Genomic DNA, 22,083 nt, shown 5'->3' with positions numbered 1-22,083 from the left:
GATTCAGAGCATGATGAGACAAATATGAATACTTTAAATCAAGCATCACTTACATTGGTCACACCATGAACGCACAAAGATTACATAAATGTCCTGAGACAATTCAAGCAGTGGTGGATACCCAAAGGCAAAAGGACAGAATTGGATCACCCTCCTACATAGTGGAGATTGCATCTAATGTCATCTGGATTCGATATTGATCAATTGAAGAGAGTAGAGTCAATTGTTAGAGAAAAAAGGTATCCAGAGCTGTCAGAATAATTTCCTACAGTCCCAGAGTCAATTCTTATAACTACTATGGTGGAGGCCTCAGAACAAAGACCAATATACTTTTATATTGTATGCTAACTGGGATAATTAAATACATACTTACAGTAATGTTATCATTAATAGCCATAGCTCCTGACAACCTTGAAATTTGGACAGAAATATGGGCCAACAACTTATGCTACTTAATGGAGTCACCATCAGGGTAATGTTCTAAGCTCCACATGATGAGGAACATAAAGAAATTACCAATAATCATTTTTACAGACAATAAAGTCTGCCCATCAAAGGAAAAGATCTTATCAAGGTAGTCTAACCTCTCTATTGGCATATATATTATGCCCCACATTTATCATGCCTTTTTTCTTTTGCAATGATTGATATCACAGATTGCTGCCAGAGAAAGTATTATTTGATTCAAATGATATAAACACAAGAAATTAATAGGGAAAAAAGGCACACCATGTGGCAGGATCTTCCTGACAATATATTTCATACCAACATTCCAAATTGTTATGCCTCTCTGCAACCCCACTACAATCTGTCCATCATTCCATAACTTCAAACTCCTTCCAATCCCTGCAATAATTTGATCTTCTATGAAAAGCAAAAGAAGAACAGAGAAAAGCGCAGCATTAAATTGGAAAAAATACCGAGGAAAGTACTTCAGCCAATCAAAACCATTCCATCCCTGAAAAATTACACAGAAAAGTATCAAATGTTAATCGAGAAAGATGCTTATTTCTGCATGAAATAATTTTTTTAGCAAATGAATTATTAGTATGTAGGCCTCCGTTAGTCTTGATAGACCATGGATTTGCACCTTGGAAAGTTTCCAGGGCGCAAGCCTGGACAAGGTTTTTTTTTAAATGGAAGACCGGCAGTTGCCCAAGCTGCAGGTCTCCCCTCTCCACACCACCAATGTTGTCCAAGGGAAGGGCATTAGGACCCATACAGCTTTGCACTGGTGTTGTCGCAGAGCAATGTGTGCTTAAGTGCCTTGCTCAAGGACACACACGCAAGCCTCGGTCAAGGCTCGAACTAGCAACCTTCAGATAACTAGACGAATGCCTTAACCACTTGCCACGTGCCAAAACAAACTATTAGTATAGTTCCCTCACGAAGATATAAACAAGCCCATCAGCAACATAAGCTAGAGACTACTCTCTGGGAAAGGAAGATATGCATAATAATCAGTATATTTACATAAATTAGGCATGTTCCTTACTCAGTAATACTTAAATATTCCCTGAATAGACAAAGGCGACAACACTTCATTTATTTTATAAATTAGGTTAATTCTACTCAACAAGTCACTTATTAAGCATGTTTAAATCATTAAGATGCTTCCAGCCAGAAGTCAATTTCTGTTACTCTTTTATATTAATACGTCAAGGTATTAATATTTGTCCTAGATGACAACATGGTATATGATACTCCAATTAAGATCTAATAAGATGATGCTATGGCAACAAAATAGTGAACTTTGATTTCTCTTATTAACACTGGAATTTTTCTCAGCTTTGCTTCTTGATTAAGACTAATTGCTGTGTGATTCAATTGGAAAGTGGGAGTATGGTGTAGGATGCTAAGAAAAGGCATGAGGAGTTGGGAGGCTAACAATGGAATGGAAAATTATAAAACCTCAATCAAGAAGAGTGAAAGAGAAAATGTGGATAATTATAAGCCATTTTGTTTAATTACAAACAAGAGAAAATCTGCAGATGCTGGAAATCCGAGCAACACACACAAAATGCTGGAGGAACTCAGCAGGCCAGGCAGCAATTATGGAAAAAAGTACAGTTGATGTTTTGGGCCGAAACCCTTCAGCAGAACTTTTGTTTAATGTCTGTTGTTACCGAGATGTTGGAATATTTAATCCAGGAAAAAAAGTCATTTCTAAATTACAATTATCAAAGGAAGATATACATACTAGCATTCAAGACAGTCCAAAAGATATTCCTTGTGCTAATTACTGAAATGAGAAGTTTGCTCAATTATGAGCATATAAAGAATTTTTTTGTTTGAGTTGAGAGGAATGGGGAACATTCTTAGTGAAACATCAGATTCTAATAGGGTAGGACAGGGTAGGTATTGTGATATTTCTCCCAGTGAGGGAGCCTTGAAGGAGGATACATAGTTACAAGATAAGGGGGACAGTCATTTAAAACTGAGGTGCAAAGGAGTTTCCACAGAAGCTGATGAATGTTTAGAATTCTCTGCCCTAGAGGGTTACAGAAAACAGATAATTGGAGGTCTTTAACAAAAAGGAGGGTACATTTTGAAAGATCAAAGAATTTTGGTCTGTAGGGAATTGTCACATAAAATGGGTTGAATCTAGCATAGATTAGCCATAATTATATTGAATGGCATGGCACACTTGAGGGTCAATGTGGCCTACCACTGCACTTAGTTTATTGTGTTCTCTCTCTCTCTCTCTCTCCCCCCCCCCCCTCTCTCTCAGCCATTTTCAATATTTTTCTTTGAAATTAAATGAACATTCTATGTTAGTTCTACAAAAATGCATGGCACTTCTATATATTTTTCCTGATTAAGTATAACTTGTGGTTGTGTGGTCCACTCTCTTCTCACTTGAATGCAGTATATTGCTCTCTGCACTGGTGTCATCTACGTATAAACTTCATGCTCCTAACATCACTGTCCTTATATCCCTATAACCACGTGTCCTTTTTTTTATTCAAATAAGCTTTTAAAACTAACTGGGAGTTTTACACTCTGCAAAAGGAACAATTCTTTCTGAAACACAAACAAAACAAGCCCAAACACATGATTTAATCATTGATTCCTTGTTAGGTCTTTCATAATATGGTTATCCACATTAATAGGTAAGGGCTAGATAAATGACTTTTCAAGGTGCTCATAAACTAAGAATCTTTCTCTATCAAAACTGTGAAAAACCACATTAAATCAAGCAATCTATGGACATAAATGGCTATAAACAGTCAACAGTTAAAGCTATAAGACCATATGACCTATGTAAGATTGTTGGAGCACAGAGGCATATTTTTATCATGTATTTCTTTTGCAGTTATATTGTGTAATGTTACACTAGTTGCCTTCACAGTTTTGATAAATTTTAGAAAGGAGTTCTGGCTTGTAATGCTCAGTGAGTCTTGGTTAGTTTTACCCCTCCTAGATCAGTTCAGGGCCTCTCAAAGTTCAACCTAACATTATGAGAGGTGGAAATACCTTTGGCTTGTTAGGGAAAGTGAGGCTGTGATAGACAGGAGTTACAGGGAGGGAGTCACCCCAGGGCAACAGCAGACATATAAATGTTGTGACTGTCAAGACAGGTAAGGGGGAACGACAGATAGTGGAGAGCACCCCTGTAGCCATCCCCCTCAACAATAAGTACTTTATTTTGAATACTGTTGGGGGGAACGGCCTACCTGGGGGAAGCAACAGCAGCCATGCCTCTGACACTGAGTCTGGCCCTGTGGCTCAGAAGTGAACAGAAGAGAATAGCAGCAGTTATAGAAGACTCTATAGTCAGGAGGACAATAGGTGATTCTGCAGATGCAAAAAGAAAACACAGATGGTAGTTTGCCTCCGAGGTGCCAGGGTCTGAGACGTTTCTGGATGTGTCCACAATATCCTGAAAAGGGAGGGAAGTTGTGGTACATATTGGTACTAAGAACATAGGAAGAAAAAGGGAAGAGGTCCTGAAAAAATATAGGAAGGAAGCTGAAAAGCAGGACTTCAAGGGTGGTAATCCTGGGATTGCTTGCCTGTGCTACACGACAGTGAGGATTAGAATAAGGCGGCAGATAAATGTGTGGCTGAAGAATTGGAACAGGGGGCAGGGATTCAGATTTCTGGATAATTGGGATCTCTTCTGGAGAAGGTGAGACCTTTACAAAAGGGATGGGTCGCACTTGAATCCGAGGGGGACCAATATTCTTGCGGGCAGATATACTAGAGCTGTTGAGAGTGGTTTAAATTAATATGGCGGGGGGCGAGGGATGATAGAGCTGAGGATGAGCTAGCAGGATTAACCTGAATGTAAGAAAGGACAAGCCAATGATTGGATACAAATGAAGACAGATCAAAGAGTTAAATTGCACCATTGAGGCAAATTTCCAAAGGACAAAGAACGCAGGTCTGAAGGAGCTGTATGTGAATGCACATAGCATTTAGAATAAGGTGGATGAACTCGTGGAGCAATTAGAGGTTGGTCAGTATGACATTGTGGGCATCACTGAGTCGTGGTTGAAAGAAGGCCATAATTGGGAGCTTAACGTCAGAGGATATACTTTGTACGGAAAGGACCAGGCAGGAAGGCATAGGCAGTGGTGTGGCTCTGTCAGTAAGAGAAAGAATTACATCTTTAGAAAGAGGAGACAAAAGGGTCAGAGAATGTTGAATCTGTATGGGTGGAGTTAAGAAATTGCAAGGGTAGAAAGCTGTTTTGGGAATTATATATAGATCTCCAAATAGTAGCCAAGATGTGTGGTTGAGATTGCAAAGGGAGCTGGAAAAGGCATGTAATAAGGGTAATCGCATAATTGTAATGGGAGACTTAAGTATTGGGAAAATCAGGTTGGTGTCAGATCGCAAGAGAGGGAATTTGTTGAGTGCCTACGAGGTGGCTTTTTAGAGACGCTTGTGTTTGAGCCTACTCAGAGAAAGACTATCTTAGATTGGGTGTTGTGTAATAACCCAGATCTTATTAGGGAGCTTAATGTAAAGGAACCTTTAGGAGGAGGTGATCATAATATGATTTGATCCATACTGCAATTTGAGAGGGAGAAGCAATAATATCTGTATTGCAATGGAATAAAGGGAAGTACAGAGGCATGGGAGAGGAGCTTGCCCAGGTGGATTGGAGGAGGATACTGGTGGGGATGACAGAAGACCAGAGATGGCTGAAGTTTCTGGGAGTAGTTCACAAGGTGTGAGATAGATATGTCCCACAGAAGAAATTGTTCTCAAGTGGCAGGGCTAGGCATCTGTGGCTGGCAAGGGAAGCCAAGGAAAGGGCATATAAGGTAGCAAAAGTGAGTGGGAAGTTGAATGATTGGGAAGCTTTTAAAATCCAACAAAGGCAAACAAAAAAGCTATAAGAAGGGAAAAGGTACTAAATGTCTTTTCAGTTATATAAAGAATAAAATGGAGGTGAAAGTTGATATTGGACCACTGGAAAATGATGCTGGTGAGGTACTAATAGGGGACAAATAAATGGCAGATTAACTTAGTGGATACTTTGCATCAGTCTTTATTGTGGAAGACACTGGCTGTGTGCCAGAGGTCCGTCAGTGTCAGGGAGTAGAAGTGTGTGCCATTGCTATTACAAAGGTCTTGAGGTAGATAAATCACCTGGAGAAAATGGACTACATCCCAGATTCCTAAAAGAGGTTGCTGAAGAGATAATGGATGCATTTGTTATGATCTTTCAAGAATCATTTGATTCTGGTATGATCCTGGAGGTCTGGAAGATTGCAAATGTCACTCCACTCTTTAAGAAGGGAGGAAAACAAAGAAAGGAATTTATAGGCTAGTTAGCCAAACCTCGGAGTTTGGGAAAGTGTTGCAGTCTATTATTAAGGATGGGGTTTCGAGGTACTTGGAGACTACTGGTAATGATAAAATATGTCAAAGTCAGCATGGTTTCTGTTAAGGGAAATATTGCCTGACAAATCTGTTAGAGTTCTTCAAGGAAGTAACATGCAGGAGGACAAAGGAGAGACAGTGGATGTCATTTACTTGGATTTTCAGAAGGCGTTTGATAAGGTGCCACACATGGGGCTGCTTAACAAGACAAAATCTTGATGGTGTTATAGGAAAGATACTGGCAAGGATAGAGAAATGACTGATAGGCAGGAGGCAGCAAGTGGGAATAAAAGGGGCCTTTTCTGGTTGGCTGCCAGTGACTAGTGGTGTTCCTCAGGGGTCAGTATTGGGACTGCTGCTTTTCACGTTGTTTGTCTGTGATTTAGATAATGGAATTGATGGCTTTGTGGCAACATTTGCGGATGATACGAAGATAGTTTGAGTGGTAAGTAGTGCTGAGGAAGCAATGTGATTGCAGCAGGACTTAAGACAAATGTGAAGAATGGGCAAAACAGTGGCAGATGGAATACAGTGTTGGGAAATCTATGATAACGCATTTTGGTAAAAGGAACAATAGTGCAGACTATTATCTAAATGAGGAGAAGGTTCAAACATCAGAGGTGCAGAGAGACTTAGGAGTCCTCATGCAAGACTCCCAGGAGGTTAATTTACAGGTTGAGTCTGTGGTGAAGAAGGCAAATGCAATGTTGACATTTAGTTCAAGGGGCATAGAATATAAAAGCAAGCAGATAATGCTGAGCCTTTATAAGACACTCATCAGATTGCACTTGGAGTATTGTCAAAAGTTTTGGGCCCCATAGCTCAGAAAAGATGTGTTGTCATTGGAGAGAATCCAGAGAAGATTCACGAGGATTATTCCAGAAATGAAGGGGTTAATATATGAGGAGTGTTTGGCAGCTCTGGACCTGTACTCATTGGAATTTAGAAGAATGCATGGGGATCGCATTGAAACCTGCTGAATATGGGAAGGACTAGTTAGGCTGGATGTGGAGAGGATGTTTCCTGTGGTGAGGGTATCCAGAGCTAGAGAGCACAACCTCAAAACTGAGGGTCGACCTTTTAGAACAGAGGTAAGGAGGAATTTTTTTAGCCAGAGAGAAGTAAATTTGTGGAATGCACTGCCACTGACTGTGGTGGAGGCCAAGTCCGTGCGTATATTTAAAGCAGAAATTGATCATTTCCTGATCGGTCAGTGCATCAAAAGATATGGCGAGAAGACAGGTGTATAAGGTTGAGTGGATTCCGTGATCAGCCATGATGGAATGGCAGAGAAGACTCGATGGGCTAAATAGTCTAATTCTGCTATGTCTTATGGTCTTATGGGTGACGCCAGCCAACAGGGGCTCTGTTGAAGATGCATAGACCAATCCCCTGTACAGTGGATACAATGGATTACAGAAACATTAATGAGCTCCAACCATACTGTCGACTTTGGATTATGCAGATGGGAGATCATCAATGGCCGATGCTCCACTGGAAGCTAAGGGCTCAAGAAAAATGTCAGTTCAGGCTGAAATGGTATAAAGAACTACCTCCAGTCATTATGCAAGGCAATGGATAATCACAGGCACAGGACTAGTCCCTCGAGAACATCATTTGTACCATTCTTCCAAGCTTCACTAAGCACAAATATTTTACAGGGGTTTTACAGTTTAAATCCAAGTTTTGAAAACTTACCTGTTCAATGGCATATTCTTTTCCAGCAACTTCTGCTACCTTGGCAATGGCCTCTATGTGGTCTTGAAGATTCATATCTAAACATCGTGCAAATGTCAGATTAGCTTTAGGCTTGATGGGAGTTTGGATCTGCTCTGATAGAAGTTCCCAGTGTCTGTTTCGAATGCCTGGAGTTCGCAGTGCTTGAATCAGGGGGATATACGGTTTAAATTCCTCAATCATTGATCGGATTTTTAGTGCAACCTCTGAAAGTCCTGTAATCCGTAAATGAAAAAGTATAATTAGCAAATTTCTGAATTTTGCCAAAAAGGAACAAATCTTTCACTACCCTTGGTCCACAATATCCGAGTTATAGTACACTTAGAATAAAAGCAAAATGAGTTTCCATTTAACCTTTTTGGTATTATCGAAATTAATCCTCAAAATATCCAATATTCTCATTTGTTCTTATACACGAGATGTTCATTAATACTGATTAGTCAGTCATTTACATTCACTAATGAACATTACATAGAAAAAGACATGGGAGTTAGAAAATGATTATTTATCCTGATGTTGTCCGTGCTTCCACTCCCTAATTCCACTCTCCCACCTCAACCATTCACTGCATTTGTCTGTTCACTTTTGTTTCATGCATTGGTTTGCTTTCTTTATAAAACAATTAAAGATAATTTTCCCATCCAAATACGGTAATGAGCTCATTTCTCTTCGGACTATTATTAGAATTTCTAAAACCAAGAGCTAGTTTTAAACTTGTTAAAATATATATATGCAAATTCCAACATTTCACACATAATACAACATAGTTTTTTCACAGTACAGTATTATGTAACTAGCAGATGAGGGGAGAATCTTTCTGATCCATGATGCTGAAGCAAGTGACATTATCTGGTAACAAATGTTACAGATGCATATACACTCATCATTTGTGGCTGTCCCATTCCTTGCTCATTTGAAAGAACGCATAATGTAGCTTTATGAAAGAATGTGGCAATCGTATGCCCCCAATAATCTTTTAACTCCTACACCTAAGGATATAATGGCACACCAACTCAATACCAGCCTTGATTCTTAGCCTTCAATTTCTCACCCTCTGTTCTGAAACCTTGCCCTTGCTAAAATTTGCAACAGAATGCACATTATTGCATAACTGCTCAGCATATTGATTTGGTGAGACTGCACCTGGAGTATTTTGTGCAATTTTGGTTAATTCCAATTAACCTAGAGGGGTTACAAAAAGGATTCACAGAGTTATGAGGAGAGGCTGGATAGCCAGAGACTATTTTCCTTGTAGTGACGAAGTCCAAATGGTTTATAAAATCATAAGAATCATCGATAAGGTGTGAGGCCACAACCTTTTTACCAAGGTTGGGGATTCCAAAATTAGACAGCATTGGTGAGTCCAAAATCAGAGAACAGAGAAACAAGAAAAATTTAAAGGGAAGCTGAGGGGCATGATTTTTCTCACAGTGGGTGGTATGAGGGAACTGCCAGTGAAAGCAATAGAGGCAGTTATAATTACTACTTAATAGACATTTAGACAAGTTCATGGACAGGTAATGTTTAGAGAGATATCAACCAAATACAGGCAAATAGAACTAGCTTAGGAAGGCACTGTGGTTGGCATGGATGAGTTGAGCTAAATGGTTCGTTCCTTGATTGTATAATTCTATGATTGTAACAACAGAAATACTAAAATTGAATAATAAGTTATTTCTTAGAAAAAAAGTTAAACACTTTTGAAATGATCAGAGTAGGCTTCATGGGATGAAAACTAGAACAACTATTTACCTGGAATGTCCTTGAAGTACTTGGTGCACCGATGCACTATCTTGTAGGCATCAATTACATTCCGTTCTACTTGTTCTGCATCAATGGTATTCAATGGATCATTCATCCAACTGTCATGCCAACGTAACCAGTCTGATGTAGTTGTCCATAGATCCCTATACGGTTGGAATTCCTTGGACATTTTGTAAAGCCTGTCATACTGATATAGTAACAATGGTTAACACATGACTCTGGAAGCCAATGCCCCTGTTAATTATTTCCTCCATAATGAACAAAATATTTATCTGTATTCATGGACTATTATTTATGAATGAAACTGGATGGCCGGTGCCAGCAGGAGAATTGACTATACTTAATTAAGTATTAAGATTGGTCAACCTTCCTGCTGACAGGCTCATTCATTAATACTAGCATATGAGTAAGGCTTGCACAAGTTGCTACTTGGGAAGATCTGGGTCTGTACTATGTCTGTGGAGGTGGACAGCAGAGAAATATGGGACATGAATAACCACACTTTCCTCAGATTTGTTTTGACATTCACTAAGATCAATATATTTCAGATCTATTTATTTGCCTTGGCTCCATGTTACTTTATAATCTGTCTCCTAAAATCTAATCAGTCACAGATTCAAAAATTATTTCCTGAACTTACCAAGAGAAAGGGTCCTGATATGTCAGACTGAAAATTTACAGCGATGTCCCCAATATCCTGCCCACCTCAGCCCTGCTACTCTCTCTCTCTCCCAGGGAGCCTGTGCTAATCACTCCCTGTTGGTGAAAACGTCCTCTCTCACCAGCCAATAGAGAAGTCTCTCCGCATGGACGTTTATGGAGAGTTCCTAATGAAGCAAAAAGATAAGCAGCAGCAAAAGCAGCATGGTGGAAGCTGCATCATTGTATTAAGGCAACAAAGCACCACTTTGGAACTTCCACATGGATATGTGGGTAATTCCCAACAGATATTGGCACCACCATCAAAGATCTTCCCTGGCATCTCTTGTAAATTTACTCTACTCTCTGCACTATGTATATTGCTAAATTGTCACCAGCAAAGATCACTCCTGTGGTATCTGTATGAGTATATACAGTGAATAACTGAAGACACAGAATAGATTACTTTCAGGTTTATATGCATTATTCCTGCCCCTGTATTTAGTTGAATTACTAACATTGGTCACTGGCATCTCGAAGAGGTGTTCTCGACTGTTGTAGAGCTGTGATTGGTTCTGTGATTCCACTAACTGTTTGTGGATCCGTCTGACTTCATTGGCTGTTTCATGTGCACGGCTCATGTCAGTATAAGCAGAAAATCCAGCTACAACAATCTGAAATATAAAAGTTACAGGTAGGAGTTAGCTACCCATGGAAGCTCTGTGTCAGTGGTACAAATGCCATTAATGTTTATGTGTAGGAATATCTATGAAATTTGATGCTCATATTGCTTAGTTACAAATCTAATTTACATTAAAAGTTAGACAAATTCAGAGTTTTATACAGAAACTTGAGGATTAAAACTTTAGACGTAGTAGACAGGAGCCAATTCAAACTAACAGGTGATATGGTGATATCTGAAAGTGTGAGGAAACATGCCACAGTGGGTTGGATAATCATAAATTTATAATGGGTTCAATGTTAGACAGCAGATGAGGCCCTCTGTTGGTCAGGGTTGGCCATGGATATTGCATCCTAGCTGTCTATGTGATATGCAAGCCAGTCAACAAGCCAGGGTAGTATGAAATGAGTTTGTAGAATGCCTACAAGGTGGCTTTTTAGAGCAGTTTGTTGTTGAGCTACTAGGGGATCAGTTATACTGGATTGGGTGTGATGAGACAGAGGTGATTAGGGAGCTTAAGGTAAAAGAACCCTTATGAGGCAGTGATCATGATATGATTGAGTTCAGCTGGAAATTTGATAGGGAGAAAAGTGAAGTCTGACGCAGCAGTATTTCAGTAGAGGAAAAGAAACTACAGTAGTATAAGAGAGGAGCTGGCCAAAGCAGATTGGAAGAGATGCTCGCAGGGATGTCAGCAGAGCAGCAATGATGTGCAATGAGAAAAATGAGGAAAGTGCATGATAGATGTATCCCAAAATCAAAACAATACTCAATTGGCAAAATAGTACAACAGTGGCTGACAAGGGAAGTCAAAGCTAATGTACACGCAAAAGAGAGTGCATACAACAAAGCAAAATTTAGTGGGAAGACAGAGGATTGGGAAGCTTTTAAAAACCTACAGAGAGCAACTAAAAGAGCAATTAGGAGGGAAAAGAGGAAAATATGAAAGTAAGCTAGTAAAATATCAAAGTGGATAGTAAAAGCTATTCCCAAGTATGTAAAAAATAAAGATGAGAATGGATATAGGACCGCTAGAAAATGAGGCCAAAGAAATAATAACGGGGGACAAGGAGATGGCAGATGAACTAAATGAGTATTTTGCATCAGCCTTCACTGTGGAAAGTACAGCAGTGTGCCAGATGTTGAAGGGTGTGAAGGAAGAGAACTGAGTGCAGTTATTATTATAAGGGAGAAGGTGCTCGAAAAGCTGAAAGACCTAAGGGTACATAAGTCACCTGAACCATATGAACTACACCCCAGGGTTCTGAAAGAGGTAGCAGCAGAGATTGTGGAGGCATTAGTAATGATCTTTCAAAAATCATTGGAGTCTGGCATGGTACCAGAGGACTGGAAAATTGCAAACGTCACTCCACTCTTTAAGAAAGGAGGAAGGTAGCAGAAAGGAAATTATAGACCAGTTAGCCTTACTCCAGTGGTTGGAAAGATGTTGGAGTCAATTGTTAAGGATGAAGTTACAGAGTACTTAGAGACACAGGACAAGATCGGACAAAGTCAGCATGATTTCCTTAAGGAAAAATCTTGCCTAATGAACCTGTTGGAATTCTTTGAGGAGATTACAAGTAGGATAGGTAAAGGGGATGCTGTAGATACTATATATATTTGGACTTTCAGAAACCCTTCGACAAGGTGCTACACCAATTTAAGAGCCCATGGTATTACAGGAAAGTTACTGGCATGGTTAGAGCATTGGCTGATTGATAGGGGGCAGTGAGTGGTAATAAAAGGATCCTTTCCTGGTTGGCTGCCAGTGACCTTCAGAAGGAGGAGAAGATGGCGACGCGACACAGCGCGCGGTCTCTCTGGAGAATGGATATCCGTTACGTGTTAAGTAGGGATCCGTGCACAATCCTGATTTGATGGAGGCAGATGTGAGAGCGTGAAGGAACATCTGGAGAAACTTCTGAAATGCCTGCTTCGCTGCCGCTGCTACTGTGCAGTCCGGAATCTCCAGAGGTGAAGGCCTCCAAGACCTCGGCTTTGCTTGTTTCGGCCACCGGGATGAGGTCGAAGGCACTCAGCAGAGGATAGCGCTCGGGAGGCTGTATCGGAGGTGCTGGTCGGAGGCTCGAAGTTTTCGGACAGACTCAGAGTCTGCTGTCGTCGGGTGCTTCCGAGGCATTGTCAGTGCCTGGAAGTTTATGGCAGGGAGAGTTCTCCTGTTTGCTGCCTGATATCGGGACGATTGGAGTCGATTGGAACTTGAGACTTTTTAAACCGTGTCCATGGTCTGCATTTATCGAATTACGGTATTGTTTTGCACTGCCATAACTATATGCTATAATTATGTGGTTTTGTCAGTGTGAGTCTTGGTTTGTCCTTTTTTTTATTTTGTGATATCACTCCGGAGGAACATTGTATTATTTCTTAATGCATGCATGCATTTCTAAATGACAATAAACGAAGACTGAGTGTCCTCATAATCTAATCATAATCATCACTAGTGGTGTTCCACAGGGATTGGTGTTGGGACTGCTTCTTTTTATGCTGCATATCATAATTTAGATGATGGAATAGATGGTTTTGTTGCCAAGTTTGCAGACGATACAAGGTTGGTGGAGGGGCAGGTAGCGTTGAGGATACATGTAGGCTGCAGAAGGACCAAGACAGATTAGGAGAATGGGCAAGAGAGTAGCAAATGAAATACAATGTTGGAAAATGCATGATCATGCACTGTAGTAGAAAAAATAAGTGCGCAGACTATTTTCTTAATGGGGAGAAAATCCAAAAGCTCTGAGATGCAAAGTGTCTTGGGAGTCTTTGTGCAGAACAACCTTAAGGTTAATTTGCAGGTAGAGTCAGTGGTGAGGAAGGCAAATGCAATGTTAGCATTCATTTCAAGAAGTCTAGATTACAAGAGCAGGGATGTGACGCTGAAGCTTTATAAGGTACTGGTGAGGTCTCACCTTGAGTACTGTGAATAGTTCTGGGGTTCTCATCTAAGAAAAGCGGTGCTGGCATTGAAGAGGGTTCAGAGGGAATTCAAAAGGTTGATTCCGGGAATGAAAGGGTTATCATACGAGGAATGTTTGATAGCTCTGGGTCAGTACTCACTAGAACTTAGAAGGAAGAGGGGGTATCTCATGAGGGGGTATTTCCAGAATGAAGGGTTACAGTTTAAGGATAAAGGGAAAGCCTTTTAGGACCGAGATGAGGAGAAAATTCTTCACACAGAGAGTGGTGAATCTGTGGAATTCTCTGCCACAGGAAACAGTTGAGGCTAGTTCATTGGCTATATTTAAGAGGAAGTTAGATATGGCCCTTGTGGCTAAAGGGATCAGCGGGTATGGAGAGAAAGCAGGTACAGGGTTCTGAGTTGGATGATCAGCCATGATCATACTGAATGGTGGTGCAGGCTTGAAGGGCCGAATGGCCTACTCCTGCACCTATTTTCTATGTTTCTATCTCATTGAAACCTTTAGAATGTTGAAAGGCCTAGAAAGAGTAGAATTGGAAAGGATGTTTCCCATGGTGGAGGAGTCTTGGACAAGAGGGCACAGCCTCAGGATAGAGGGACGTCTATTTAAAACAGAGATGTGGAGAAATTTCTTTAGCCAGAGTGTGGTGAATCTGTGGAATTTATTACCACATGCAGCTGTGGAGGCCAGGTCATTGGGTGTATTTAAGCCAGAAGTTAATAGGTTCTTGATTGGACACGGCATCAAAGGTTACGGGGAGAAGGAAGGGGCGTGGGGCTAAAGAAGGAAAAAAAAAGGATCAGCCAGGATTGAATGATGGAGCAGACTCGATGGGCCAAGTGACCTAACTCTGCTCCTATGTCTTATAATATGAAGAGTAAGCTGTTGCCCATGCAATAGACTCCCTCTCTCCACACAGCTGATGAATCCAAAGGAACAGCAGAGACTGATACAGTTTCACCCCAGCGATGTAGCAGGAATTGCCAGTCAGCATTAAACTTAACATAGTTGGAATCTTAGGCACTCCAGATTTTTCCTCAGGGTTTACTCCCGAAGCCTTTCCCATGAGTGAGTATAACTCCTGGATGAGCTGCCAACCACGGCTGATGAGTTGCATCTGCCCAAAGCGATTGGTTTTAAGGCACCAGTAACCCAGTTTTGCCCCTTCTCTTGCCAGTAGAAACAATTCTGCGGGGCTTAGTAGCTTAGGCACATGTGAAGGCCAGGAGCTAGATCTGGTAGACAGAGGCTATTTGCAATGCATGCTTTTGGCAGCATTTAATAGGTAGTGGGAGTTAACATCCCCAGTATGGCAACCTTAAGGAGACCAGACGAGAGCACAGAATAATCAAGCAGGGGATCTGGATAGACAGGTAGACAGGTGACTTTAAAGAGGGAAATACATAAACTTTGTGTTGAAGAAGTTCAGCTGAGGATCATTTCGGACCCTTAAATCTTTTCTTCCAAACTTTATCATCAACATTCCATAAACCCTGTTCTCTTAAATATGCCAAAATCTTTTTACTGCACCACAGGAAATCAAGGTCTAAATCCTGAAATTTCCAAGCTTAACGTAATACAACTTAAAATCTGCTTCACTGATCACATTTAGAAATGTCCCTTGTTTGGCACTGTCAGTTAAATCTTCAGTGAAGTACCTAGGGAAATTTCCTAATATAAAATGTATGTTGTTGCAATTGTAATTATAGTAATCTTCTTTGAACAAATAAAAATGAGGAGAATACCAGAATTTTATATGCTAATTCTAAAATGGATAAGTTCTCAAAACCTTTGGCAACTCTACCATCTGAAAAAAGACTCATAAAATCTTTTTAAACACACATAAAATGCTGGTGGAACACAGCAGGCCAGGCAGCATCTATAGGACGAAGGGTCTCGGCCCGAAATGTCGACAGTGCTTCTTCCTATAGATGCTGCCTGGCCTGCTGTGTTCCACCAGCATTTTGTGTGCGTTGCTTGAATTTCCAACATCTGCAGATTTCCTCATGTTAAATCTTTTGTAAGCAGGTTTTACACAGAATGTTTGAAGGAAGATCACACAACATTCCCTCAAAAGCACAAGACATGGGATCTTCCATCAAAACAAGGAAAAGTTAGAAATTAAACACGTTTTAAGTTACAGAGTTGCATTCTCTTTTATTTTAGATTTCTAACAGCTGCTGTGTTTTGTATTGCACAGTTTGACTGCTTTTTCTCATTTATCTTTTGCTTTCATTATACCTCTCTAGAAATATCAGCTTATATTTAATAAGTCTTCACTACCCTCTTAGCCAATACCACTAGATACTTGTGTCATTCGCTCTTTCTTAGTCACTAGCCTAACACAAACATTCCCTTTGATCTCTCTTTCTCTACAAATTAAAATAAGTTTTAACTTTCCCTAGCTCTGATGGTAGGGCATCTAACTGATGTAATTGACAAAATATATTTCCTTGGGTGAATGAGAGTTCTAATCAAAGCAGCCAAAGATATAAAATGATCAAATTTTTCTGTGGAACTTATATAAGATCAATCTAAGTGTTCCAACATTCAGCTTTGATGGATCTTTACAGAAAATGAAAGATATACCTGCAGTCCTTCAAGCTTCTCCTGCAAAGCACTTTGGTCTGATATTTGGATTTTTCGGAAATGTTCTTCCTCCTCAATATGTTGAGCTTTTATTACCTCCACCCGTGAAGTGATCATGTGGGGCGCAGCAATTGCAGCCCATCTACAAACAAAGAACTGCCCTTCAGAACGAATGACATGGTATAGAATGTTTACACATATACAAAATGCAAAACAACTTTTCAGAAGTAGATTAAATGCATCAATAATTTAATCCAACCCATCCATTAGCAACTCAGTTTTTCAGAGTCAGAATCAGGTTTAAAATCACTGACAAAAATCATAAAATTTGTTGTATTGCAATACATAATTTAAAAACTATAAATTACAATATATATAATTAAATTAAATAAGTATTGCAAAAAGAGAGAAGTAAAATTAGGAAGGTTCATGGATTCATGGTCCATTCAGAAATCTAATGGCAGGGGGGGAAGAAGTTGTTCTTAAAACACTGAGCGGGTGTTTTTGGACTCCTGTATCTCCTTTCTGATGAGCATGTCTTGAGAGATAGAGGCTCTTAATGACGAATGCCGAATTTTTGAGGCATTCCCTTTTGAAGATGTTCTCAATTCTGGGGAGGCGAGTGCCCACGATTGAGCTGTCTGAGCTTGCAACTTTCTGCAGCTTTTTCTGTTCCTGTGCAGTGGTCCCTCCACACCAGATAGTGACACAACCAGTTAGAATACTCTCCATGATGACATACCAAATCTCCTCAAAACCCTGATGAAATAGCCATTGTCATGCCTTCTTTGTAATTCTATCAATATGTTGGGCCCAGGATAGATCTTTAGAGATGTTGATAGCCAGGAACTTAAAACTGCTCACCCTTCCCACTGTTCATCCCTTGATAAAAGCAGGTCCCTCAACTTCCCATTCATGAAGTCCACAAAAAATTTTCTCCATGTATGCTGCCTGACCTGCTGACAGTGGTGTTTTATATCTCAAAGTTTCAGCCTTATTTTGTTTTTGTTATGTTCTTACTCATCTTCTATTTGTCTCCTCCAGACAGAACAGCTACAATTAATCAGCCTATTAGCAGATACAGTAACATTCAGTCTCTTTTGATCTACACACTACCACAGAGTTTTCCTCTGTTCTCTCCTTCTTCACAACTTAAAATGCATTTGATTTCTTACTTTTCCTCCTTTTGATGAAAGGTAATTGATCTTAAAGACATGTGTTCCAGGGAAACTTGGCTATGTCATTGATCTGAAATGTTTACAATGATTCTCCCCCCGAAGATGTTGCCTGATCTGTCGAGTATTTCCAGCATTTTCTGTTTTTATTTATTTTTCCCTCAGAACAGCTCCTGATTGACTACAGTGAATAGCTGGGCTGAAAAGTGGCAGTTGGAGTTCAATCAGAAAAGTATCAAGTGTTATACTTTGGAAGGTCAAACTCGATCGCAGTGTTCCCATCTGTACCTCACGAGCCTGATTGAATTATTTGAGGAAGTGACAAAACACATTGATGAAGATGGAGTAATCAATGGTGTGTATATGGATTTTAGAAAGGGTAACCATAATTTACAATAGCAACAGCATACATTTAATGTTAGGAAATGTCCCTTGTTACTTTATTGAGGATTTAACAGACAAAGTAATAAAAGACAAATAGGGACATTTCTAAACGTGGTCAAGGAGCTCAGTCAAAAAATCAGGAGGTATGAGATCCAGAGAAACTTGGCTGTGTGGATTCAGAATTGGCTTGCCACGCAGAAGGTAGTAGAAGATTGAGTGTATTCTACCTTGAGGCTGGTGACCAGTGGTGTTCTGCTCTTTATGACTTTTATAAATGTCTTGGGTGAGGAAGTGGAAGGGCTGGTCAGTAAATTTGAAGATTTCCGTTTTGCAAATTCATTTTTACCTTGGGATTTTTCTCTCCTTCCTGAAGACACAATACTAACAGATGTTGGAAAAAGATCGCACTAAGAAACATAGCATCTGTTTGATACCTTTCTCCAGGACTCATTTGCACACAGGATTCAAAAGAAAAACGAGAAAGTGTGCATCAAACATAATACACTATAGTTCCAATTGTCAACGATGTGAAATATGAAGCTCCCACTGCTGAAGTTACATCAATATACTGTAAGAACATATGAAAAAAAGGGACAAACCAATCATGCCTGTTCCTCTATAAAGCAAAATCTTTATTCAGCACTATTTTTCTGCCATGACACTTTATCCCTGGTCTCCAATTATACACCAACAATCTTGATGAAGGTTATTATTGCTTCTGTTACCGAATAGTTACCTCATTGAAACTGACTCTGGTTTTGAACACTCCAACCAAGGGGCACCTTATCCCTCCATCTACCCTGTCAATTCACATAAGGATTTCCTAACTTTTCTGTATTTCATTGAGGTCATTCAGAACACTGGCTTAATAGGAACCTGAAGGGCATCTTTTTCTCCCAGAGACTGGTCCATGTATCGTATGATCTGCCAGAGAGAATGGTTCAGGCAGATGCATTAACATTTTAAGTGATGATGTCATTAAGTCTACACATAGAGTTAAGAATCAAAAGTTTAAGGGAACACGAGGGGGAATTTCTTCACTCAGAGGGTGGTGAGAATGTTGTATGAGCTGCCATCAGAAGAGGTGGATGGGGGTTCAATTTCAACATTTAAGAGAAATTTGGATAGGTATATGGATGCGAGGAATATAAAATGCTATGGTCTACGTACAAGTTGATGGGACTAAGCAGATTAATAGTTTGCAACAGACTAGATGGACCGAAGGGCCTATTTCTGTGTTGTTGTGTTCTATCGCTCAATGTCTTGAAAGACACTTGGACAGGTACGTGGATAGGCTACGTTGAGAGGGATATGGGCCATATATGAACAAATGAGACTAGCTTAGATGTCAATCTTGGTTGGCATAGACTAGTTGCGTCAAAATATCTTTTTCCATGCTGTATAACTTCATGACTTCTCATTATTCTAAAACTCAAAAGAGTATTGACTCAGTCTGTTTAACCTCTCCTCACAGTACAGCATTTACTCATTAATATGGTAAACAATAAAGAGTCTAGTGCTTTCCCGGCACATAATATCTCACCAGGACACTATATAACTGCAGCATGATGTCTTCTGTATTCAATGTCTCTCACAATAAATATGATTATATAATTTACAAACATAATTGCTTGATGAACCTATATATTAACATAGAACACTACAGCACAGTACAGACCCTTTGGTCCATAATGTTGTGCTGACCTTATAGAGTCATAGAAAAGTACACCATAGAAACAGGCCCTTCAGCCCATCTAGTCCATGTTGAACTATTTACACAGCCTACTCCCATCAACCTGCACAGGGACCATAACTCTTCATACCCCGACCATCCATATACCTATTGAAACTTCTCTTAACTGTTGAAATCAAGCTCACATGCACCACTGTTCAAGGAGCTCATTCCACACTTTCATGACCCTCTGAGTGAATAAGTTTCCCCTCATGTTCCCCTGAAACTTCTCACGTTACACCCTTAACCCATGACCTCTAATTGTACTCCCATTCATCCTGAGTGGAAAAATCCTGCTTGCATTTATCCTGTATATACTGTTCATAATTTTGTATACCACTATTAAATTTCCCTTCATTCTCCTACATTCCAAAGAATGTAGTTCTAACCTTTTCCATTTTCCTTATAACTCCAGTCCTCCAGTCCTGATAACAACCTTGTATATTTTCTCTGTACTCTTTTCAACCTTAATTACATCTTTCCTATAGGTAAGAGACCAAAACTGCACACAATGCTCCAAATTAGACCTCACCAATGTCTTATACAACTTCAACATAACATCCCATCTCCTGTACTCAATACTTCAATTTATGAAGGCCAATATGCCAAAAGCTTTCTTTACGATCCCAGCTACCTGTGATGCCACTTTCAACAAATAATGGACCTGTATTCCCAGATTCCTTTGTCTGTCACTCTCCTCAGTGCCCTGCCATTCACTGTGTAAGACCTAACCTGGTTGGTCTTACCGAAGTGCAACACTTCACACATGGCTGCATTAAATACCATCTGCCATTTTTCAGCCCATTTTTCCAGCTGGTCCAGATCCCACTGAAGCTACGATAGCCTTCCTTGCTGTCCACTACACCCCAATCTGCAAATTTGCTGAACCATTTAACCACATTACCGTCCAGGTCGTTGATATAGATGACAAACAAAAAAGACACAGCACTGATCCCTTGAGTACTCCACTAGTTACCGGCCTCTAGTTAGAGAGGCAACCATCTACTACCACTCTCTGGCTTCTTCCGCAAAGTAAATGTCTAATCCAGTTTACTACTTCACCTTGAATGCTGAGTGACTGAACCTTCTTGACTAACCTTCCCTGCGGGACCGTGTCAAACGTAGACAACATCCATGTCTTGCCTTCATCAACCTTCCTGGTAACTTCCTCAAAAAACTCTGTAAGATTGGTTAAACATGACCTATCATGCACAAAGCCATGCTGACTATCCTTAATCAGTCCCTGCTTTTTTCTTCCCCACTCCTGATGATGGGTCTCGGCCTGAAACATCAACTGTTTATTCATTTCTATAGATGTTCTTGACCTGTTGAGTCTCTCCAGCATTTTGTATGTGTTGCCTTCGATTACCAGCATCTGCAGATTTTCTTTGTGTTCTTACTCAGTCCATTTCTATCCACAGTCATACACTCAGACCCCACTTAACACTGAGGATTGCTTTCCTTGGAGGCGGAGCTCTATCTAAATCAATGCTTTGCGAGGTCATTGTAACATTATGTACATAGAATAATGATGTTTGGTATGACATGGGCATCACTGAGTTGTGGCTGAAAGAAAACCATAAGTGGGAGCTTAACGTCAAAGGATATGCTTTGTATTGAGAGGACAGGCAGGAAGGCATAGGCAGTGGTGTGGCTTTGCTGGTAAGACATTGAATTACATCTTTAGAAAGAGGTTACATAGGGTTAGAGAATGTTGAATTTTCGTGGGTGGAGTTAAGGGTAAAAAGAGCAAGGGTAAAAAACACATTATGGGTATCATATATAGGCCTCCAAATAGTAGTCAAGATGTGTGGTTGAGATTGCAAAGGAAGCTGGAAAAGGTGTGGAATAAAGTTAATGACACAATTGTAATAGCAGTCTTCAATATGCAAGGGGATTGGGAAAAACAGGTTGGTGTGAGATCGTAAGAGAGGGAATTTGTTGAATGCCTATGAGATGCTTTTTTAGAGCAGCTTGTGCTTGAGCCTTCTTGGGGAAAGGCTATCTTAGATTGAATGTTGTGTAATAACCCAGATCTTACGAGGGAGTTTAATGTAAAGGAATCATTAGGAGGCAGTGATTGAATTCATACTGCAGGTTGAGAGGGAGAAGGATAAGTCACATGTATCCATATTGTAACAGAATAAAGAGAATTACAGAGGCATGAGAGAGAAGCTTGCTCACGTGGTTTGGAGGAGGATACTGGCAGAGATGATGGCAAAGCAGATGGCTGAAGTTTCTGGAAATAGTTCACAAGATGCAGGACAGATAGGTCTCACAGAAGTAGTTCTCAAATGGCAGGTGTAGGCAACCGTGGCTGACAAGAGAAGTTAAGGGCTGCATAGAAGCCAAGGAAAGGACATAAAAGGACGCAAAAGTGAGTGGGAAGTTGGATCGGTCAGTTTATCAAAGGATATGGTGAGAAGGCAGGTGTATGAGGTTGAGTTGGATCCGGGATCAGCCATGATGGAATGGCGGAGCAGACTCGATGGGCTGAATAGCCTAATTCTGCTCCGATGTCTTATGGTCTTATGACATGTGTGCCGGATAAAAATAACCAAACCTGAGATATATACTATTTTCTGTATACACAGTAATTTGTGGAGT

General features: G+C 40.2%; 1 protein-coding gene across 1 annotated transcript in view; it reads right to left on the bottom strand.

The window, feature by feature from the left end:
* dnah1 (dynein, axonemal, heavy chain 1) overlaps positions 1–22,083 on the bottom strand; it is a 367,482-nt gene that overhangs the window by 263,667 nt on the left and 81,732 nt on the right. Inside the window, exons 17-20 of the mRNA XM_073072534.1 lie at positions 16,186–16,327; positions 10,497–10,652; positions 9,328–9,526; positions 7,537–7,790 (exon numbers count right to left, since the gene is read on the bottom strand). Of these exons, the coding sequence (XP_072928635.1) occupies positions 7,537–7,790; positions 9,328–9,526; positions 10,497–10,652; positions 16,186–16,327 (751 nt within the window). The remainder of the gene's footprint in view (positions 1–7,536; positions 7,791–9,327; positions 9,527–10,496; positions 10,653–16,185; positions 16,328–22,083) is intronic.

The sequence above is a fragment of the Hemitrygon akajei genome, chromosome 19, assembly GCF_048418815.1.
Source record: "Hemitrygon akajei chromosome 19, sHemAka1.3, whole genome shotgun sequence".
NCBI classification, from domain to species: domain Eukaryota; kingdom Metazoa; phylum Chordata; class Chondrichthyes; order Myliobatiformes; family Dasyatidae; genus Hemitrygon; species Hemitrygon akajei.
The sequence above is the reverse complement of the archived record's forward strand: the minus strand, read 5'-3'. Positions and strand labels throughout refer to the sequence as shown.